This window comes from Lichenostomus cassidix, chromosome 3, assembly GCF_008360975.1.
Source record: "Lichenostomus cassidix isolate B80296 chromosome 3, HeHo_3.0, whole genome shotgun sequence".
NCBI lineage: Eukaryota > Metazoa > Chordata > Aves > Passeriformes > Meliphagidae > Lichenostomus > Lichenostomus cassidix.
Window position 1 is genome coordinate 11,482,983 of NC_139483.1, and position 16,668 is coordinate 11,499,650.

General features: G+C 53.0%; 1 protein-coding gene across 2 annotated transcripts; it reads left to right on the forward strand.

Annotated features, from left to right (window-relative positions):
- Nucleotides 1–2,102: 2,102 nt before the first annotated feature.
- On the forward strand, nucleotides 2,103–16,638 carry PEX6 (peroxisomal biogenesis factor 6). 2 transcript variants are annotated; one of them, XM_085054511.1, is made up of 17 exons: nucleotides 2,103–3,003; nucleotides 3,080–3,240; nucleotides 3,912–3,995; nucleotides 4,589–4,691; nucleotides 4,865–5,001; nucleotides 5,079–5,190; nucleotides 8,245–8,453; nucleotides 8,603–8,798; nucleotides 9,159–9,235; nucleotides 9,337–9,469; nucleotides 11,696–11,901; nucleotides 11,998–12,059; nucleotides 12,501–12,609; nucleotides 13,321–13,437; nucleotides 14,042–14,119; nucleotides 15,560–15,699; nucleotides 16,008–16,638. In XM_085054511.1, exons 1-17 carry the CDS (start codon nucleotides 2,137–2,139, stop codon nucleotides 16,142–16,144), a joined length of 2,928 nt encoding a protein of 975 aa, XP_084910637.1. In that variant the 5' UTR covers nucleotides 2,103–2,136; the 3' UTR covers nucleotides 16,145–16,638. The 2 variants fall into 2 exon arrangements, with proteins under 2 accessions (XP_084910637.1, XP_084910638.1); XM_085054512.1 differs by having other exon boundaries at nucleotides 8,606–8,798.
- Nucleotides 16,639–16,668: the final 30 nt, after the last annotated feature.

A 16,668-nucleotide genomic window follows, 5' to 3' on the forward strand; every position in this document is an offset into this window, starting at 1 on the left:
AGCCAAGAGGAGGGCTACTGGCCCAAGGCACTTTTCGTGTGCTGGGAAGGAACTGTGGGGTACAGATGCTGCTGGATGGCAGTGACTCTCCAGGCTCAGCTCCTGGTGACAGGGTCTGGTGGTGCACTCCTTGGAGTAGGGAGTCACTCATCTCTGAGCTGCCTGTGCTAAACCTGGCAGGAAAGTGTTCACTGTCTTCCAAAGTCACTCTGCTTGGAGCAGCACATTACTCCTGTTTCTTCAGGTTTGTTCCATCCTGAGACCAGTGGCAGCCAAATCCAGCCATGGCTCCTGCCTGGGTCAGTTATGACAGTGCAAAAGAAGAAACCCTGATGTAAGTCAAGGGCTGCCACTTGCACACATCACTGCTGCCCATGTGCAACCCCACAGCCATCCTGGTGACCACATCAGGGCGTGGCTGCCACGAGCTTCCCTCTGTGAGGGGCCCTGGGGTCCCTCAGCCACAAGTGCTGGGCTTGCTCAGGCAGGAGATCCCTTCCATGTGGCCCAGGCAAGAGGAGTCAGTAAATTCAAAGCCAGCGTTTGGCACACACAGATCTCTTCACTGACTGGAAGCTGTCAGGCAACCACGGGCTGCAAGGAAGTGATGAGTGTGTCCTAGTGATGGGCCCAGAGCAGAGAAGACTGCAGGGCTGCATTCGTGGAAGCATCTCCATGATGCCTTTTTCTGTACAGCTTTAGCAATGTTAATTTCTAACTGTGTCATTTCGTTTCGGCCGCAGGCTGGATTTTCAGACCGAACGCTTTGCAAGCGCTCCCTCGTGTGGAGCAGGGCGATGGGACACGGCGAGCAGCCCAGGAACGTCCAGGAACGGGGAAGGCTGGCTGGAGCCCTAGAGGCACCTGGAAGCCTCACTCCTTCCCCTGATTCCCACAGACACCTGAGGGGGCGTCTGGATGTCTGCTGTGGATGCAGAATTAAAGAATCTTTCGGGGTTTGTGTTTCATTACTCCAGTCTTGTACCCCCAACTCGAGCAATCTCTGTACCAGAACAAGCTGGGTTCTGGCAGAGGGCACAGGTGCTGATCAGAGGCTCTGATTTGTCCAGACTGCTCTAGGTACAGAGCAATCTTGTTCTGGGGTGCAGCAGGTACAGCATTGCCTGCTGGTTGAGGAAGGGGACTGTCCCACCCTGCTCTGCACTGCTGCGGCCTCACTTTGAGTCCTCAGGGCAGTTTTGGGCACTGCAACGTAAAACAGATATAAAAACCTATTAGAGAGCTTCCAAAGGACGGCTACTAAGATGATGAAGGGTCAAATGAGGAGAAGCCTTGTGAGGAGCAGCTGAAGGCACTGCTGTTCAGGTCTGTTCAGCCTGAAGGAGAGTGAGGTGAGACCCTGTCACAGTCTGCAGCTTCCTCACGAGGGGAAGCAGATGGGCAGCACTGATCTCTTCTCTGTGGTGATCAATGACAAGACCCGAGAGAATGGCTCTGAAACTGTGTCAGAGGAGGTTTAGGTTGGATATCAGGAAAAGGTTCTTCCCCTAGAGGGTGGCTGGGCACTAGAACAGGGTCCCAAAGGAAGTGGTCACAGCACCATGCCTGACAGAGTTCAGCGAGTGTTTGGACAATACTCTCGAGCATCCTCTGTGATTACTGGGGTTGTCCGGTGCAGGGACATAAGCTGGACTTTAATGATCCTATGTGTCTCTTCCAACTCAGGCTATTCTACGATTCTACGATTTCCTAGGTTAGTTCAGCACTACCACTATTACAGGTGCATCCTTATAAGCGAAATGCACATATTCAGCCCGAAAAGTCTCCCCAGGCTGGCACTGCCAAGGGCACTCTGTTCTGCTCCAAGTGCCATTTTCCTGCCATCCCACACTCTGCTGCGGTGAGGCTCGCGGGTGGGAGTGGAGCAGCAAACGCCTCGCCTGCCTTTCTGGCTCCATCCCCCCTCTTTCCCACCGTCCGCAAGCTCTGGCTGCTGGAGCCCAGGGAGGACGGTCCCGGCGTCACCGGGTGTCGCTGCCGCCAGCACGGTACAGAACGAGCGGGAGAGCGCAGCCGCCCGAGCACGGCCCGGGGCAGCTCTGCGCCGCCGCTCTGCGGCCCCGGCGGGGCGGGGCGGCCAGCGCGCTCCGCCCCGCGCTCTCTGCCGGCGGCGCGATGGCGGTGGCCGTGCTGCGGCCGCTGGACGCCCCGCCGGCCGAGCTGTGTCCGGCCACGGCGCTGCTGCTGGCGCCGGCGGGGCTGTGCGCGGCGCTGCGCGGGCGGGGCGGCGCGCTGGTGCTGGCGGTGCGGCCGGCGGGGCGCGGCGGGGCGCAGCCGGTGCTGCTGAGCGCCGTGGCGCTGGAGGCGGGCGGGCGGCGCGGCGCGGAGCTGTGGCTCCGCGGGGCGCTGCTGCGGCGGCTGGGGCTGGCGGCCGGCCGGCGGGTGGCCGTGTGGCCCGTGCGGCGCCCGCCGGCGCTCGCCTGGGTGCTGCTGGGGGCGGCGGGGCGGGCGGGGAGGCTGGCGGGCGGCGCGGTGCTGGCGCGGCGGGGCGAGGCGCTGCCGGGGCCGGGCCCGGGCCCGGGCCCGCTGGTGCTGGAGGCGCGCCCGGCGCTCCAGGGGTTGCTGGGCAGCGGGACGCGCACCGCCCTCGCTCCCCCGCCGCCGCCGCCCGCCCCGCCGGGCACCGCCCGCGGCCGCCCGCCCCCCGCCGCCGCGCCGCCCCTCGTCTCCCGCTTCGCTGTCGCCGCCGCCGGCCCGCGGCTGCGTGCGGTGCCCGGCGGGGCCGGCGGCGGCGGCGGGGCGGAGGTGTGGGTGAGCCGGCGCGGGCTGCTGGCGCTGGGGCTGTTCCAGGGCGAGTGGGTGCGGGTGGGCGCGGAGGGAGCGGCCCGGGAGCACCTGGCGGCGCTGCTGGCTCGGCCGCCGCCCTGGGAGTACCCGCGGGCCGCCCGCCGCGGCCTGGCCGACGGCACCGCGCTGCTCGCCCCGGCCCTGGCCTTCAACCTGGGCTGCGACCCCGCCGCCGCCGCCCACCTCCGCCTGCAGGTGAGCCGGGGCCGGGCACCACGGGGATCGGGCCGGCGGCGGCCGCGCCTCACGGGGCGCCCCGTCCTTTCCGCAGAGGTACGAAAGGACCGGCGCCGCGGATGGGAAGGGCAGCCGGTCCGTGCTGTCTGTGCCCCCGTTCGCCAGGGAGCTGCACTTGCAGATCGTCTGCTCGCCGGCCTACAGCACCCTGGGAAGCTACGACCATGTGCTCTACAGGCACTTCGAAACGCCACGGTGAGCTGTGCGGGACAGACTCATGAGATCCTCTGTGTGTTGGTGCCACTCACTGGGGATGTAGATACCCATACCCCCAGTGCAGGCGCTGTGTAGTTTTAGAATATCCCCTTGCATTGTTCTGTCACGAGTGTGCTCTGCTGGGATGCAACACTTCTTGTCCTGTCCTTCAGAAGTCATCTTCAAGTCTCCTTCCTCATGAGCCACCATCCAGTGCCGAGGCCTCACAAGTGTTTCCCACAAACTTCCATTGTGGGCCGTGTTTGTAATTGCAGTTTTCAGCTGTGTAGTCTGGAAACCGGATGTGTTTGCCATCTTGTTGTGCGACACCTGCTTCCGAGCATCTTTCATATGGCTGTCAAGGCTGTCTGTTGGAATTATAGCCAGCTCCTGCGTAGATAAGGTGGAGATTTTGTCTGAATGAGACACTCTAATGACCTTTATCTTCTATACCATTCCCAGAAGCCTCCCCTTAGTAATCGGGATACACTTGATTCCATCTGGTGTACACCAAATCTTTCAGTGGCTATTGATAGTTTTATTTACAGACAAGGAGTGAGTATGAATAGTTACATTCTTTTCTGTGAAAACACTTGTGAGGCAGGGCAGGAAGGGCACACAACCAGAAGGATTTACTCTCTTTCACTGGTGAAATTCTGTTTGTTTTGTAGGCTGGTCCAGGAGGGAGACATTCTTTGTGTTCCAACATTTGGAAATGCTGAGTTTATAGAACTAAATGCAGACAAGTTCCTAAGGTAGGTGTCAACAAACTGTGACTCTCTTACTTCACACTAGAAGAGCAGAGATACTTCGCCATGACTGACTCTCTTGAAATCAGACAGTTTATTCCATTGTGATCTGTCCCTGGATTTTAGTGTTTTATCTGTCTCTTAATATACTGGGAAGAGGGTAATGTTTTTGTTGGATTATGGGGGGCTGCAGCTAAGAGTTAGAGCAGCTGATGGGGATAAAGAATGAAGAGGAAGGGGTGGCGTGAAGACAGTCAGAGCTACATAAAGAAGGCAAAATGGAAGCTGGGCTTCTCAGCTTGTGACAGAATGTGAATATAAGCTCTTGGAGTTCCTGTTAGAATAACTTTCTGTTTTTTGCTCAGGTGGCTGTGTAACAGTTGTGCTAAATGGGAGAAGGTCCCCTTTGTATCAGGGGCAGGGTGGTCACAGTAGCACATGATCCCAACATTCACATTGGCTGATCCTTGTGGATACTGCAGGAGGACAAGAGTATCTCTGCTTACCTGTGCTTTTCAGCTGGCTTCTTGTTAACATTTATATTGTTCCTCCCTTCAAGATCTTGGCTTAGCAATTTTGGGTGCTTGTTTTTCCCTTAGGTGGCCAGAGCTTTATTTCAAGGTGAAGAAGGTTGTAGGCATGGTGGAAGGCGAGCAGTCTGAGGGTTACCTGGTGGACACCCAGAACACTTCTCTCTATCTGGTGAGATGTCTGTAGAGAGCAGGGAGGGTGGACAGGAGATCTGAGGCTGAGCTTGCACTGTGGATGACTAATGTACCTGTGGAGGCTTGTGCCTCCTGCCATTGGAAAATGACATTTCAGGACAGATTTTGTCACCTGCTTTTACTTGGGTGCTTTTTTTCCCTTTCTCACAGGTGGGTTCAACGAACAGCACTGTCCCATCTGCCCCAGCCTATAACAGCAATGAGTTCTGGAGCAGTTTGTCTCCTGCAGGACTTTCTGACGTCGTGAAACAGCTCTGTGATGCTCTTCGGCCTCACCTGAGCTGTAGGTGAGTTAGAACTCCTTGGATTGAGCCCTGGAAGAGGGGGGACCATGGCCACAGGGAGAACTCCCTGTCTGTTGCAGGGCAAATGCACTGAGCAGCGTGGGCAGCGTTCTCCTCTCGGGGCCGAGCGGCAGTGGGAAGCTGATGGCTGTCAGAGCTGTGTGTAGCTGCCTCAACCTCCACCTCTTCAAGGTAATTCCTCCTGTGGCCAGTGGATTGGTGGATTTACAACATACACAGAATTATGGAAGTGTTTTTTAAGTCAGCCCTGCCAATGCCCCTGCTGCAGCCATGAAACGAGCCTACCCAGGAGCTGCTTCCATGTGCACATGCAGACAAAAGGAGTCTGAGTATGCTGAGTTTAGCAGCTCAAGCATAAGCATGACGAGATGTTTCCTCTGGAATGTACCCTCCAGTGCTCCAGAATCAGTAATTTAGAGATCTCTTTGTCCAGGGGGTGCACTTGTACCTTTCTTCTCTGAGTGTTGCTATTATTGCTGTCAGGCTGATGTACTTTACAAGTACCACAATATGCAGTTGTGTTTCAGCAGAGTAATGTTCTGTCATTTGACAGGGCATTGAGCTGACACTATACCCTGGAGGGTGGCAGGAACTGAAATACTGAGGTAAATTGGAGAGGTGATGAAGGCAGGAATTGGAGTGGCATTGGATATTTGTTTTCAATTGTCCTTGCACAGGTCGGGCAAAAGGCATGTTGAAAAGCGAGGCACAGAAGATGCTGAGGTCTTCAGTTGAGTGGGCAAAGAAGCAGCCCTTGGTTTCATGTCAGCATGTATACCAGACCTGGCTCAAAACCTCTTGGCATGTAAAAGAGCTGCCCTGTAACTGTGTTCACATTCACCATCACACCCCTGCCAAGAGCAGTGAAGTGGCAGGTGGAAGTAGTTGGAAGTAGATGGAAGTACAGTAGTCACTGTAGTTGGTTTTATGTGGAAAATTATATATTTCAAGCTGACTGTCAGTATTAAGAATTTGGTTTTATGTCAATGGCTTCATGTAAACTTGTGCTCTGCTCTCCACAAATATCAAAAATCAGGTCACATTTTAGGAAACAAACTTGAGAATAGGTGCTGTTGCTGTGCAGATCCAAGCTGTCTTGCCACAGCTTGAATATCATGCATGTGTCTGGTCTCCCTATCACAAAAACATAAAACTGAACTGGAAAAAATCAGAGAAGGACACTGGGGAAGATCAGGGGTCTAGACCAGTTTCTGTGTGGTGAAAAGCTGATTGGGTTCTTCAGCTTGAAAAAGAAAGAATTCGGGGAGAGTTTAATACAAGTTTTTACAAGGTCATTTTGAAAGAGTTTTTCACAAGAGCTTCAGTGGTCAGCAGAGCATGGAAGGTGTTTACTTTTCTCTGTGCCAGGATGAGACCTGGGACTGTCAGATGAAGCTAAGGAGAGCAGGCAGGCTAAAGGAGATGCTTCTCTGTGTAGGTAACAATATTTGGATGAGAAATCTACTGTTGTGAAACTACATCTGACTGGGAAAATCCCTTTTGATGGGAGTGGTAGGTGCCTGGATGGCCAAATGAGGTCTAGCACCTGTCTCTGTCCAGCACAGAAGGTTCTGGGAACCAAGACAGTCTTCACTGACTTGTTAAAAATGCTCTTTTCCTTCAGAACTCTTTTGTTCACTCTGACAGTTCAGGAGTATCCCACAAATGCTTTCATTTCCTTGAATCTGTAGAGTTATGTTTGCAAAAATGAGAGGATTAGAAGTCATGTGGGGACTTTTCTAGGAGACTTTCTGAAAATTTGAAAGGACATGGAAGAAGAAAAAAATGGAAAGAATAGGGCTGGAAGGTTCCTCTTTTTGTGGAAGGAAGTCGTGGGCTTGCTTCTTTTTTTGTGGATTGTTTCAGAGTAAACTCCTTTCTTGTTCTGTTCTAAGTAAAGCTGTAACACTGGGTCAGTGGAGGAGGTAGATACTGACTTGGCCTGTTCCTTTGTGGTGCTGAGCTCTGTTTTTTCTGCAGATGTGCCACAGCTCTTGGGATCCAATGCAAGATTGCAGGGATTTCACAGGGCCTTCAGATCCATGTTTAGGATGTATTTAGGAGCACTCTGTCACTGCCATGTCCTGTTAGGTGGCCTCAGGTTCTTCTGGGGTGTGTGTGCAAGGCTACAGCTCTGGTTTTAGCACTGTGTGCTGCTTTTAAGGACTACCACACTACTGAAGCCAGAGAGATTTGCTGTCCATCTTACTCTCCTATTCCAGCTTTTGCACTCTCCCCTCCCTTTCTCACTGACTCCAATGCTTGCACTGCCATTCTGCCTGCTCTCCCCTTTCTCTTACTGTTGTGTCTGCTATCCTACCAGGACACAGTAATTCTTCCCCACTCTAATCTCCACCACTTGATCAACAGTTTTTGGTCCTTTCTCTCAGCCTTTTGGTACTTGCACACAGATACTGCTGCCATTAGGCCTGCCACACCCCTAACTCCTGTTTTTTTTCTATGGTACATGGAACACAGGAGTTCCTCTGCTCTGTGTCCCTGTCCTTACCCTTTATGTTGGATCTTGAGATGTTCTCCCTGCTCCAAGCTACCTTCTCTCAGGATGAAACTCAGGGAATCCCAGAGATGGTTTGGCTCTCCGTGCACAACCTCTCAGCACCAGGAGGCAGCACTGTCTGTTCCCAGGCTGCTGTCATCTCTCCCCTTGGATGACTTCAAGTGTTTGGTTTGTAAACAGTGTCTGGGCTTCTCGCCAGCTATAACTTCCCCCCAAACACTCGTCACCTTTACCTTCCTCCTGCACTTTGAGCCTGTGTGGCACTGGTTGAACTGTTTCCTGGGTCTCCTCCTCTACCCTTTGCACTGTTCTGCAAGATACTTTGTACTCCCTGTCTTCCACAGCTCTCCTGTCCCTTCCAGCTTAGGTTGCTGACCCGTGACATCAACCATATAGATTTCTGCAGATACAGATCATATAGATCTATATCTGTAGAAATACACCATATTTCTGCGTATACCATAAATCCATATAGATCACCATTTTCAGATACGATCTTCCTGCCCACCTCACCTCCTGCAGAGAAGCAAGAAACAGCCAAGGCATCCTGAATGTGCCTATTATGAATATAACCTGGATGTAAATCTGGGAAATTGCCACTTTGATCTCCTCTGAGCTGTGAATTGCCCGCAGAAAGCATTGTGAAATGTTGTCCCAGGCCCCCCAGCTGTCCATGTTGCAACTGTGTTGTGTGGTGTGTCTGGCAGGTCGATTGCGTCAGTTTGTGCAGTGACACCAGTGCAGCCACAGAAGAGAGAGTGCAGGTGGCCTTCACCCAGGCCCAGCAGTACCAGCCCTGTGTGCTCCTGCTGAAAGACATTGAAGTGCTTGGCAGAGACCGAGACGGGCTCGGAGAGGATGCCAGGGTCATTGCTACTCTGAGGCAGCTGCTCCTGGACAGAGACCCAGCACAGAGGTATGGACCCTGCACGTTTGTTGTGGGCATCTGAGGTAATTGCTTCTGCCAATGGCCTGGCCATTGCAGATTGAGTTGGCATGTGTGGTGGCCATGTCAGAGGGTACTTCCACAGAAATGACACCATGCATTTGTCCCCTTTTTCTCAGCAGCCACCCTGTCCTGGTGATTGGCACAACCTGCAAGCCCCAGAATGTTCCTACAGATGTGCAGACTGCTTTCCTTCATGAGGTGAAGATCGAAGCCCCTTCAGAGGAGCAGAGGAGGTTGATGCTGAGCATGCTGACTGCCAGCCTGCCTCTGGGCAAAGAAGTGAGCCTGTCCAAGCTGGCCCGCAGGACTGCCGTGAGTGAAACCACAGCAGCATGTGGAGATGGGCAGGCTGGGAGTGCTGGGCCAATCTCCCCTAGCTGGCCTTAGAGAAAGGGGCTAGTTCCTACAGCCCAGTCAACTTCTTCAGTGGTTAATCGTGGTCCTCAGACATCAGCTTTTAAATACAGATTTTTAGTGCCTGTGGACTTCACACCTTTTGCAGAGGTGTTGGCTGATGTTCAGGTCTGCTAATAAAAAAAAAAAATTAATCTAGAGGCTTTAACCAGAGGCTCAAAGAACAGCTCTGCCAGGAATATTTCCCCATACCTTTTATGGCCTAGGTGGAGCTGTGGTCAGGGACTGAACTGATGCTCTTTTTTTCCATGTTCACAGGGTTTTGTGCTGGGAGATTTCTGTGCCTTGTTGTCCCACAGCAGCCGCGCTGCTGTCACCCGAATCCAGGCCTTGAGGTAGCACAGGCAACAGGGTGGGGAGGGCAGGGGCTGCAGCCAGCCTGATGATGCCAGTAGTGGAGCAGAGCCTGACTCCTTTCCTTTTCTTTCTTCACCAGTTTTCCAGGTGGACTGAGTGAAGAAGTGGAGAGGGATTTTTGCACTGCTGGGTTCCCAGTGCTTGAGGAAGATTTTAGTGCTGCACTGGACCAGCTGCATGATGCCCACTCACAGGCAGTGGGAGCCCCAAAGGTGGGATGCTGGGGAACAAGGAGGGAGTGGGTTCTGCAGAGCTCTTGGCTCAAGATGCCTGTTGCAGATCTTGCAGGGCTATGCCCTGGAACATTGCTTTCTGTTCTGTCATTCCAGCTTTCAGTGGGAAACAGTCCTCTGGGCTTTCCCCCATTAATGATAGTCACCCTCTTTGGTTTGAATTTGTCAGGGAAGCCCTTGCAGTGCTAATTGCAGACCAGTTACTTGGCTGGTGCCAGAGGGGTGCCAGCTGTGCAGTTCAGCTTTTTGAGGGGCAAAGGCTGCCTCGCTGAACTCTCCTCAGCCACCTGGCTTGTGGGAACAGAGAGACTGTGGCACAGGCTGGTGAGGGAGTTTCTCCACATGTGTGAGAAGCCTTAGACTTGATCCCTGGCTTTGGATGCTGCTTGGGCTGGCATGGCCTTTTCTGACAGACAGACACTTTCAAGAGCTTTGGAAAACTTTAGGGAAAGTGGCATGGAGAATCTGAGAAATCCAACAGAGTCAGCTTCCCAGGAGAGGTGTGATCTGCATCTGGCAGGTCAGCACCTGGGGAAGCAGCATTTGGGGTGATTGGTTTTACTAGGTAATATGGTGTTAGGACCAAGCAAAGTGATCAGAACCTCTTTTCCATGCCTGTGAGTGCAAATGAGTTCAGCACAGGACAGGAAGCCTTGGCTTTGGAGCAGTTCCTCTGGCATCTTCCCCAGCTGCCCACTTAATTCATGAAGTGAGCTCTGCTTTAAGGTGTTTGCCAAGTTTGCTGTTAGACAAATAACCATAGAGCATGCTCAGCAGTGAGCTGTGTGAATGGGAGCTAATTTTGTTTGCATTTTACATTCCTTTATTGATTTCTTAGTAATTGGTTGTGGTCAGAAAGCCCATTAGCAGACCTGGATACTCTTAACATACATTGCTTTCCATTCCCTGCTTGCACTTTCTGGTTAGTCACACATTTGTTTGCAGTTACAGCTTGAGCCTTCTAGAGAGAACTGATTCCAAATCTCATGTTATTAACAGAGTCTGCACCATGTCTTAGACTTACAATGTGCTCCCCTGAAAACAACCTTGCTGCAGTTCCAGCTCCTGTGCTGATGTCTGTTGAACTTTTTCTAGTGAGGCAGGATAAGCAAAAGTGCAGAAGAGAGGGCAGCTCTTCCATTCATTGTAACTGCAGAAGGACCTATGACCTTTTGCTTTAAAAGTGTTGTTTTTTCTGAAAATCCTTGTTTTGTTTTACATGATTTTCTTGATGGTCTTGCTGGACAGCTGAAGAAATAAAATGAGATAACATTATCTCAAGAAGTGAAGGAAGGAGATGCAAATTGGCTGAGGGGGAAGAGTTTTGCCCTAGCCTATTTTTAAACTCCCCACTTGTGCTGGCACCAACAGCCAGCAGCTGGGGGGAAGTGTTGTGGGGCTTTGCTTTCTCTGCACGTTCCCAGGAGAACTACTCTGACTCTCAGGAGGATCTCATACAGGCTGTGGCATTCCAGCTATTCATAAAGCCATGAGCAGAGCAGCAGCATGCTCTGGGATTATTTTGCTCAGCACAAAATAACCCAAGAGGCATTGGCTCAGCCATCTCAGGTTTGTTCTCTTCTCTCTGTTTGCCATGACCCCTCACATGTCTGCAGCTGACCCCATCCCTATCTATTTCTTGTGAGCATACATAGACTTTGTTCTTGCATCCCCCCTTTCAAAAGCAGTGGGTGTTCCATACACTGTCCTACAGGATCTCTGTCCCTTGCATTCTCCTTGCCATCACAGAGGTCCTGGCAGCCCAGGTTCTGTTGCTCTGCAAAGTGTGAAGCCCTTGCACAGTCTCACCCCCCTGGGGGATAAGGTGCCCTTAACACAAGTCACTTACAGTTGCAAGGTTCAGGTTTCTTTTTGATTTTTTGTTCTTTCTTATTTTTACCTTCCCTCATCCATCCCAAAGGCTATCTGCAGCAGGACTCTCTCCCCTCAAAGCTGCAGGCAACCCTGGCAGATCTTTCCCTGGGGTATTTTTGCTGACAGATGATCTGAGGTGCAGTGGAGGATTGGAGATGAGGTGCATACTGCGAGTGCAGCATGCCTGGGGACGTGTTTGTACGGTTTGCTTTCCCCATTGCAAAGCTCAGAAGAGGGGAAATGTGGATATTGGATACTGGAGCAAGTGCTGCCCAGGCATGCTTGGGATTCAGGAATAAGTGCTGACAAGGATTCTCCCTCTCCTGGCAGATCCCCTCAGTGTCCTGGCAAGACGTTGGTGGGCTGCAGGAGGTGAAGAAGGAGATCCTGGACACTATCCAGTTGCCCCTGGAGCACCCAGAGCTGCTGTCACTGGGTGTGTGCCGCTCTGGTCTGCTGCTGTACGGGCCTCCAGGGACAGGGAAGACCTTGTTGGCAAAAGCTGTGGCAACAACGTGTGCCATGACATTCCTTAGGTGAGAAAAGTGGGGGGATTCACGCAATGGGACTCACTTCCTTCTGGCAGGGGATGGGTGTCTTCTAACTGGCTTCCTGTTCTCCCTGCCCCACAGTGTGAAAGGGCCAGAGCTCATCAACATGTACGTTGGGCAGAGCGAGGAGAACGTGCGCAATGGTGAGGATGTGCATCCTGCTCCTGCATGTGGGAAGATGGGGCTTTTCTGTAGTGCTGCAGGGAAGGAGGTGGTGTTTAAACCCCTAATTCCAACTCCCAAGAGCTCTCAGCAAGGACTTGAAGCCAGCTGTCTCCTACACCCAGTCCGTTCCCTGCCTCGCTGCAGCTTCGCATCCTCCTCTCTCTGCTCCTGTTGCTCCTGTCCCTTGGTGTTCCTGGTGGGACAGCAGCCCCTCAGAAACACGGCTGAGCCTTGGTGCCCACCCTGCTAGGTGCTGCCTGTTTCCACTCTATTGAGCCACTCAGGCAGGAGCAGTTGGTGGTGATACAGTGGGCATCTGGTTTCCATCCACAGCTCTTTCCTGCTGGGAATGTAGCAGGTCTTATTGCTATTGACTGCTCCTCTAGGTCTTTTTCACCTTTTGTGCTGTCTCTTCACAGTGTTTGCCAGAGCCAGGGCAGCTGCTCCCTGCATTATCTTCTTTGATGAACTGGATTCCCTGGCCCCCAGTCGTGGGAGAAGTGGAGATTCAGGGGGTGTCATGGACAGGTGAGTGAGCATCAGGTGTCCTTGAGAGAGCAGCATTCCTGTCTCAGCTGTAGGTGGTGCAGGAGATTGCCCTGCAAGGCAGAGTCCATTCCACCACTCTTTCTCTGTTTTTTCCCCTGTCTGCTCCCTTAAGCTCTCAGCACAGCCTGTCTCTTCTCTCTGAGTGTTGGTACTGCTGTTTGCATTGCCTCAGGTTCACGATTGCCCAAGCTTGTGCAAACATTTGGTTAAGACAGTCTCCTCCATCTGCCTCTGTGGCTGCCAAGTGCTCCCTTTGGCCTCTCCAAGGTCATCCTTCACACCCCTGCCATGCTGTCCTCCTATTAGCTGCTGTTTCCCTGTGGTGGGAAACCTTTCAGCTGCTTTCGGTAGAAGCAAAATATGTACAGCTTAGACATACCCAGAAACAGGGGAATTTTCCCTAGGCCTCTTCTGCTAAACTGACAGTCCCCATCCAGTCTTCCTCTTCAGAAGTAGTCTGGGTACCAGGGGTTTGGACTCACTGTGCAGTGAGCTCACATGCACACTGGCTGTGCTAGTGGAGAAGTCTGGATGATTGTGTAAGGGCCCTTCAGGGAAGAGAAATAGGAGCTGAAGTCCAAGAAATGGACCTGCCACTGGCCTCACTTCTTCCTCCTTCGGAAGGCTGAAGGAGAACAGTGAGTGACTTGCCAAAGCCTAGTTGTGAGCATCCTGTCTTGTCCCCTGCAGAGTTGTCTCACAGCTCCTCGCAGAGCTCGATGGCCTTCATTCCACCAGAGAGGTGTTTGTCATTGGAGCCACCAACAGGCCTGACCTCCTGGACCCAGCTCTGCTACGGCCAGGCAGGTATGTCACATCCTACCCTGTCTCACTCCAGGGGAGTTCCCCAGAGCTCCTCAGGCAGTGGTGAGCAGGACTGTGTCCCCACCATGCTCCCTCTACAGAGATTGTTTATGAAGCCCCCTGCCCCTGGCTCAAGGAAGCCAAGAGGAGGCAAGTGCCTGTGGCTGTAGCAGCAGCATAAGATACCACGGCTTGTTGCCCCCACCACTCTGCTTAGTGCCCCAGCAGCACAGCAGGGCAATGAGGGACCTGCTGTTGCACAAAACTGGTGGCACGAGTTGGTGCCCCAGGGACTTTTCTGCAGAGCTGCCTCCCAGCCAGTCCTCAAGCCTGTGATTTGCTCATCCTGGGGCAGGATTTTGTATCTGCTGTTGTTGGACCCTCTGTGGTTTCTGTCAGTCCATTTCTCTAGCCTGCCACTGTCCCTCTGAAGAGCAGCCCTGCCCTGCAGCACATCGACTGCTTCCCCCTGGGCTCTGTATCATCCACAAACTGGGCAGCAAAAGAAGCTGTCCCAGGGCCACCCTTCAGCTCCTGGTGCACAGGGCTGAGCACTTGTGGCAGGTTTGCTTTGGCCTGTTCTCAGCTGTCTTCTCTCTGCTGACAGGTTTGACAAGCTGGTCTACGTGGGCATCAGCGAGGACCGGGAGTCGCAGCTGCAGGTGCTGAGTGCTGTCACCAGGAAGTGAGTGACCCTGTCCTCTTGCAGCAGCCTCCCACCACCCTCCAGAGGGTCCCAACCTTCCTGGGGCTCTTGCTTAGCATGCTCCATCTTGGCTTCATGTCTGATCGCTGGGGAGCACCTGAGGTCAATGAACCACAGCCAGCGGGTAGGGGAGAAGGACAGAGCAACTTCCAGAAGCAGAACTAGGACTGGTTTTTCTAAAAGATGGGAGAAGCTCAAGCCTGCCTGTCCAAGTGGAGGGGTTTGTAGAGTTTCCCAGCCACAGTGCCCATATGCTCTTCTGAAGGAGCTCAGCCAGATCCTAATCATGCAAGGAGATCCCAGTGCAGCTGCAGGACAGGAAGCTCCCATTTGATTCCTGCAGGAGTTCCCCTGCTGTTTGGCAATCCAAGCGTGAAGGCAGCTCCATTCATCTCATTGCTTCTCCTCCTGTGATGCTCAGGGATGTTTAGGCTGTGATCTGTGTGTCTTTCCAATCACTGGTTGTGTGTAATCATTGAGCAGCAGTGTTTGGCTGCTTTTCTAGCTGCTCTGAGCTCCTGAGAGCATCTCTGGAGGAAGAAAAGCAAACCCTGCAATTCAGGTGCAGAAGTACCACCCACCACAGCTGGGTGAGTGGCTGTGACTGCCTCTGCAGGGACTCTGTCATGGATGGCTGAGATCACCTCTGCCTGTGACCATAAGTTAGTAGGAGAGGTGAGGACGTGAGCTGGCTGCAAGCAGCTTGTTTCACCCTGTGTCTTGGCCGTGCCCTCCAGCAGCATGCTGGTCATGCTGAAGGAGGCTCACTGTCTGCAGCGTGGCTCTGATGGGATGGTTTGGTGTTACAGTGGTTTGTACTGTCATTAACCATGTTCTCACCCAACCCTGGCTGTAGGTTGTTCTCAGGCATGTGGAGCGCTTAATTGATCTAGGTGAGAAGTCAAACACCAATTGCGTAAACAGATGGTGTTCTAGAGAGTTCATCCTGCACCATGGCTCCAAAACTGATCTCTGCATCTTTTATGCTTCCTAGCCTGGAACCAGAGAGGCGCAGAGAAGTTGTGGATGCCCCATCCATGGACGTGCTCAAGGCCAAGCATCCTTGTCTAGTGGAAAGTGTCCCTGCCTATGGCAGGGGAGTTGGAACTGGATAAGCTTTAAGATCCCTTCCAACCAACCCAGACCATGCTGTGCTGTGGTTCTGTGATTTAAAGTTTCCTTTGATCCTGCTTAACAGGAAAGAGGGCCTTGCTGCAGGGATGTTTTAAAGAGAGGTGACTGTTAAAAAAAAAACCAATAAAACAAACTTGCTAATTTTTTTTTTTTTGAGCAAGCAGAGCACAGTCCAGAAGTGGCTAAACATGGTTACTGTGCTTGTTCCTTATCACACTGGCTGCCACAGCTCTCCTGGTCTGTTTTGTCTGTGGCCTTTACACCTGCATTTTTCTCTCTTGGCAGGTTTAAACTGGATCCTTCTGTGAATCTCACCACTATCCTAGAAAAATGCCCAGCTCAGCTGACAGGAGCAGACATCTACGCCCTGTGTTCAGATGCCATAATGTGCGCTGTCAAACGCAAGGTGGAATGGATCGAGGAAGGTAGGAGCCCTGCCCTTACCTGTTCCACGTGTTGGAGCAGCCCAGCATAGGGGCAGAGAGGAGAGTTATCACTGCTGGTAGCTGGGCTGTGAGAGAAGATCCCTTTTGGGACCACAGCACTGGGCTCTGGGTTAGTGGTAGGCAGGCAGTTTCTGCAGATGTGGTCATCTTCACCTCCAGCGCTTGGCCCCAGGGGGAAGGAGAGAGATGCAGGTTTTTCTTGCAGTCTCTGATGGCTGGAGAGTGGGCTTTTGGATCTTGCCAGCTGCTCCTCTTCTCAGCCCATTCCTGTTCTTTCTCTCATGCAGGGCTGGATACTGAGAGCTCTGCTCTGATCCTGACCATGGAAGACTTTCTGCAGGCTGCTGCCAGGTTGCAGCCGTCAGTCTCTGAGCAGGAGCTGCTCAGGTACAGACTCATCCAGCAGAAGTTTGCGGCCTGCTAATGCTCAGCAGAGCTGGGACTGGAGAACAGGCACAAACAGGCACCTGCCTGCTCTTCTGATGCCTCCTGGGCCCTCTTCCTTTGAGCTTGGGTGGAAGTAGTGTCTGCAGTTTCCCAAGCAAAAGCCTGGTGGAAGTGCTACTCTGCTCAGCCAGGAGGGTGGTGGGTTCTGTCCAGGTCCCTCACATGTCAGCAGTGCGTTGTGGCTGCTGGGAACATAGCAGAGTGACTTCCTGGTGGGGACAAAGCTGAATCCCATGGCTGTGGGCAGTGTAGCAGTGTCTCCATGGGTGGCAGGGCATTCATCGGTGGGGGAGCCAGGCTCAAACTGCACCTGCTTTGGCAGCAGGTGCAGGGCTGGAGGCAGCTGCTTGTTGGGTTGTCAAGCTCCCAGTGAGAGGTGCTGGCTGGAGGGCAGCAGGACACAGGGCACTGCTGCTCCAGCAGGCCTGGACTTGACATAGTCTCTGAATAAATACAGGTTTTTTAGCTGTAGGTGTTCACTGCCTGACCTCAAGTTGTTGC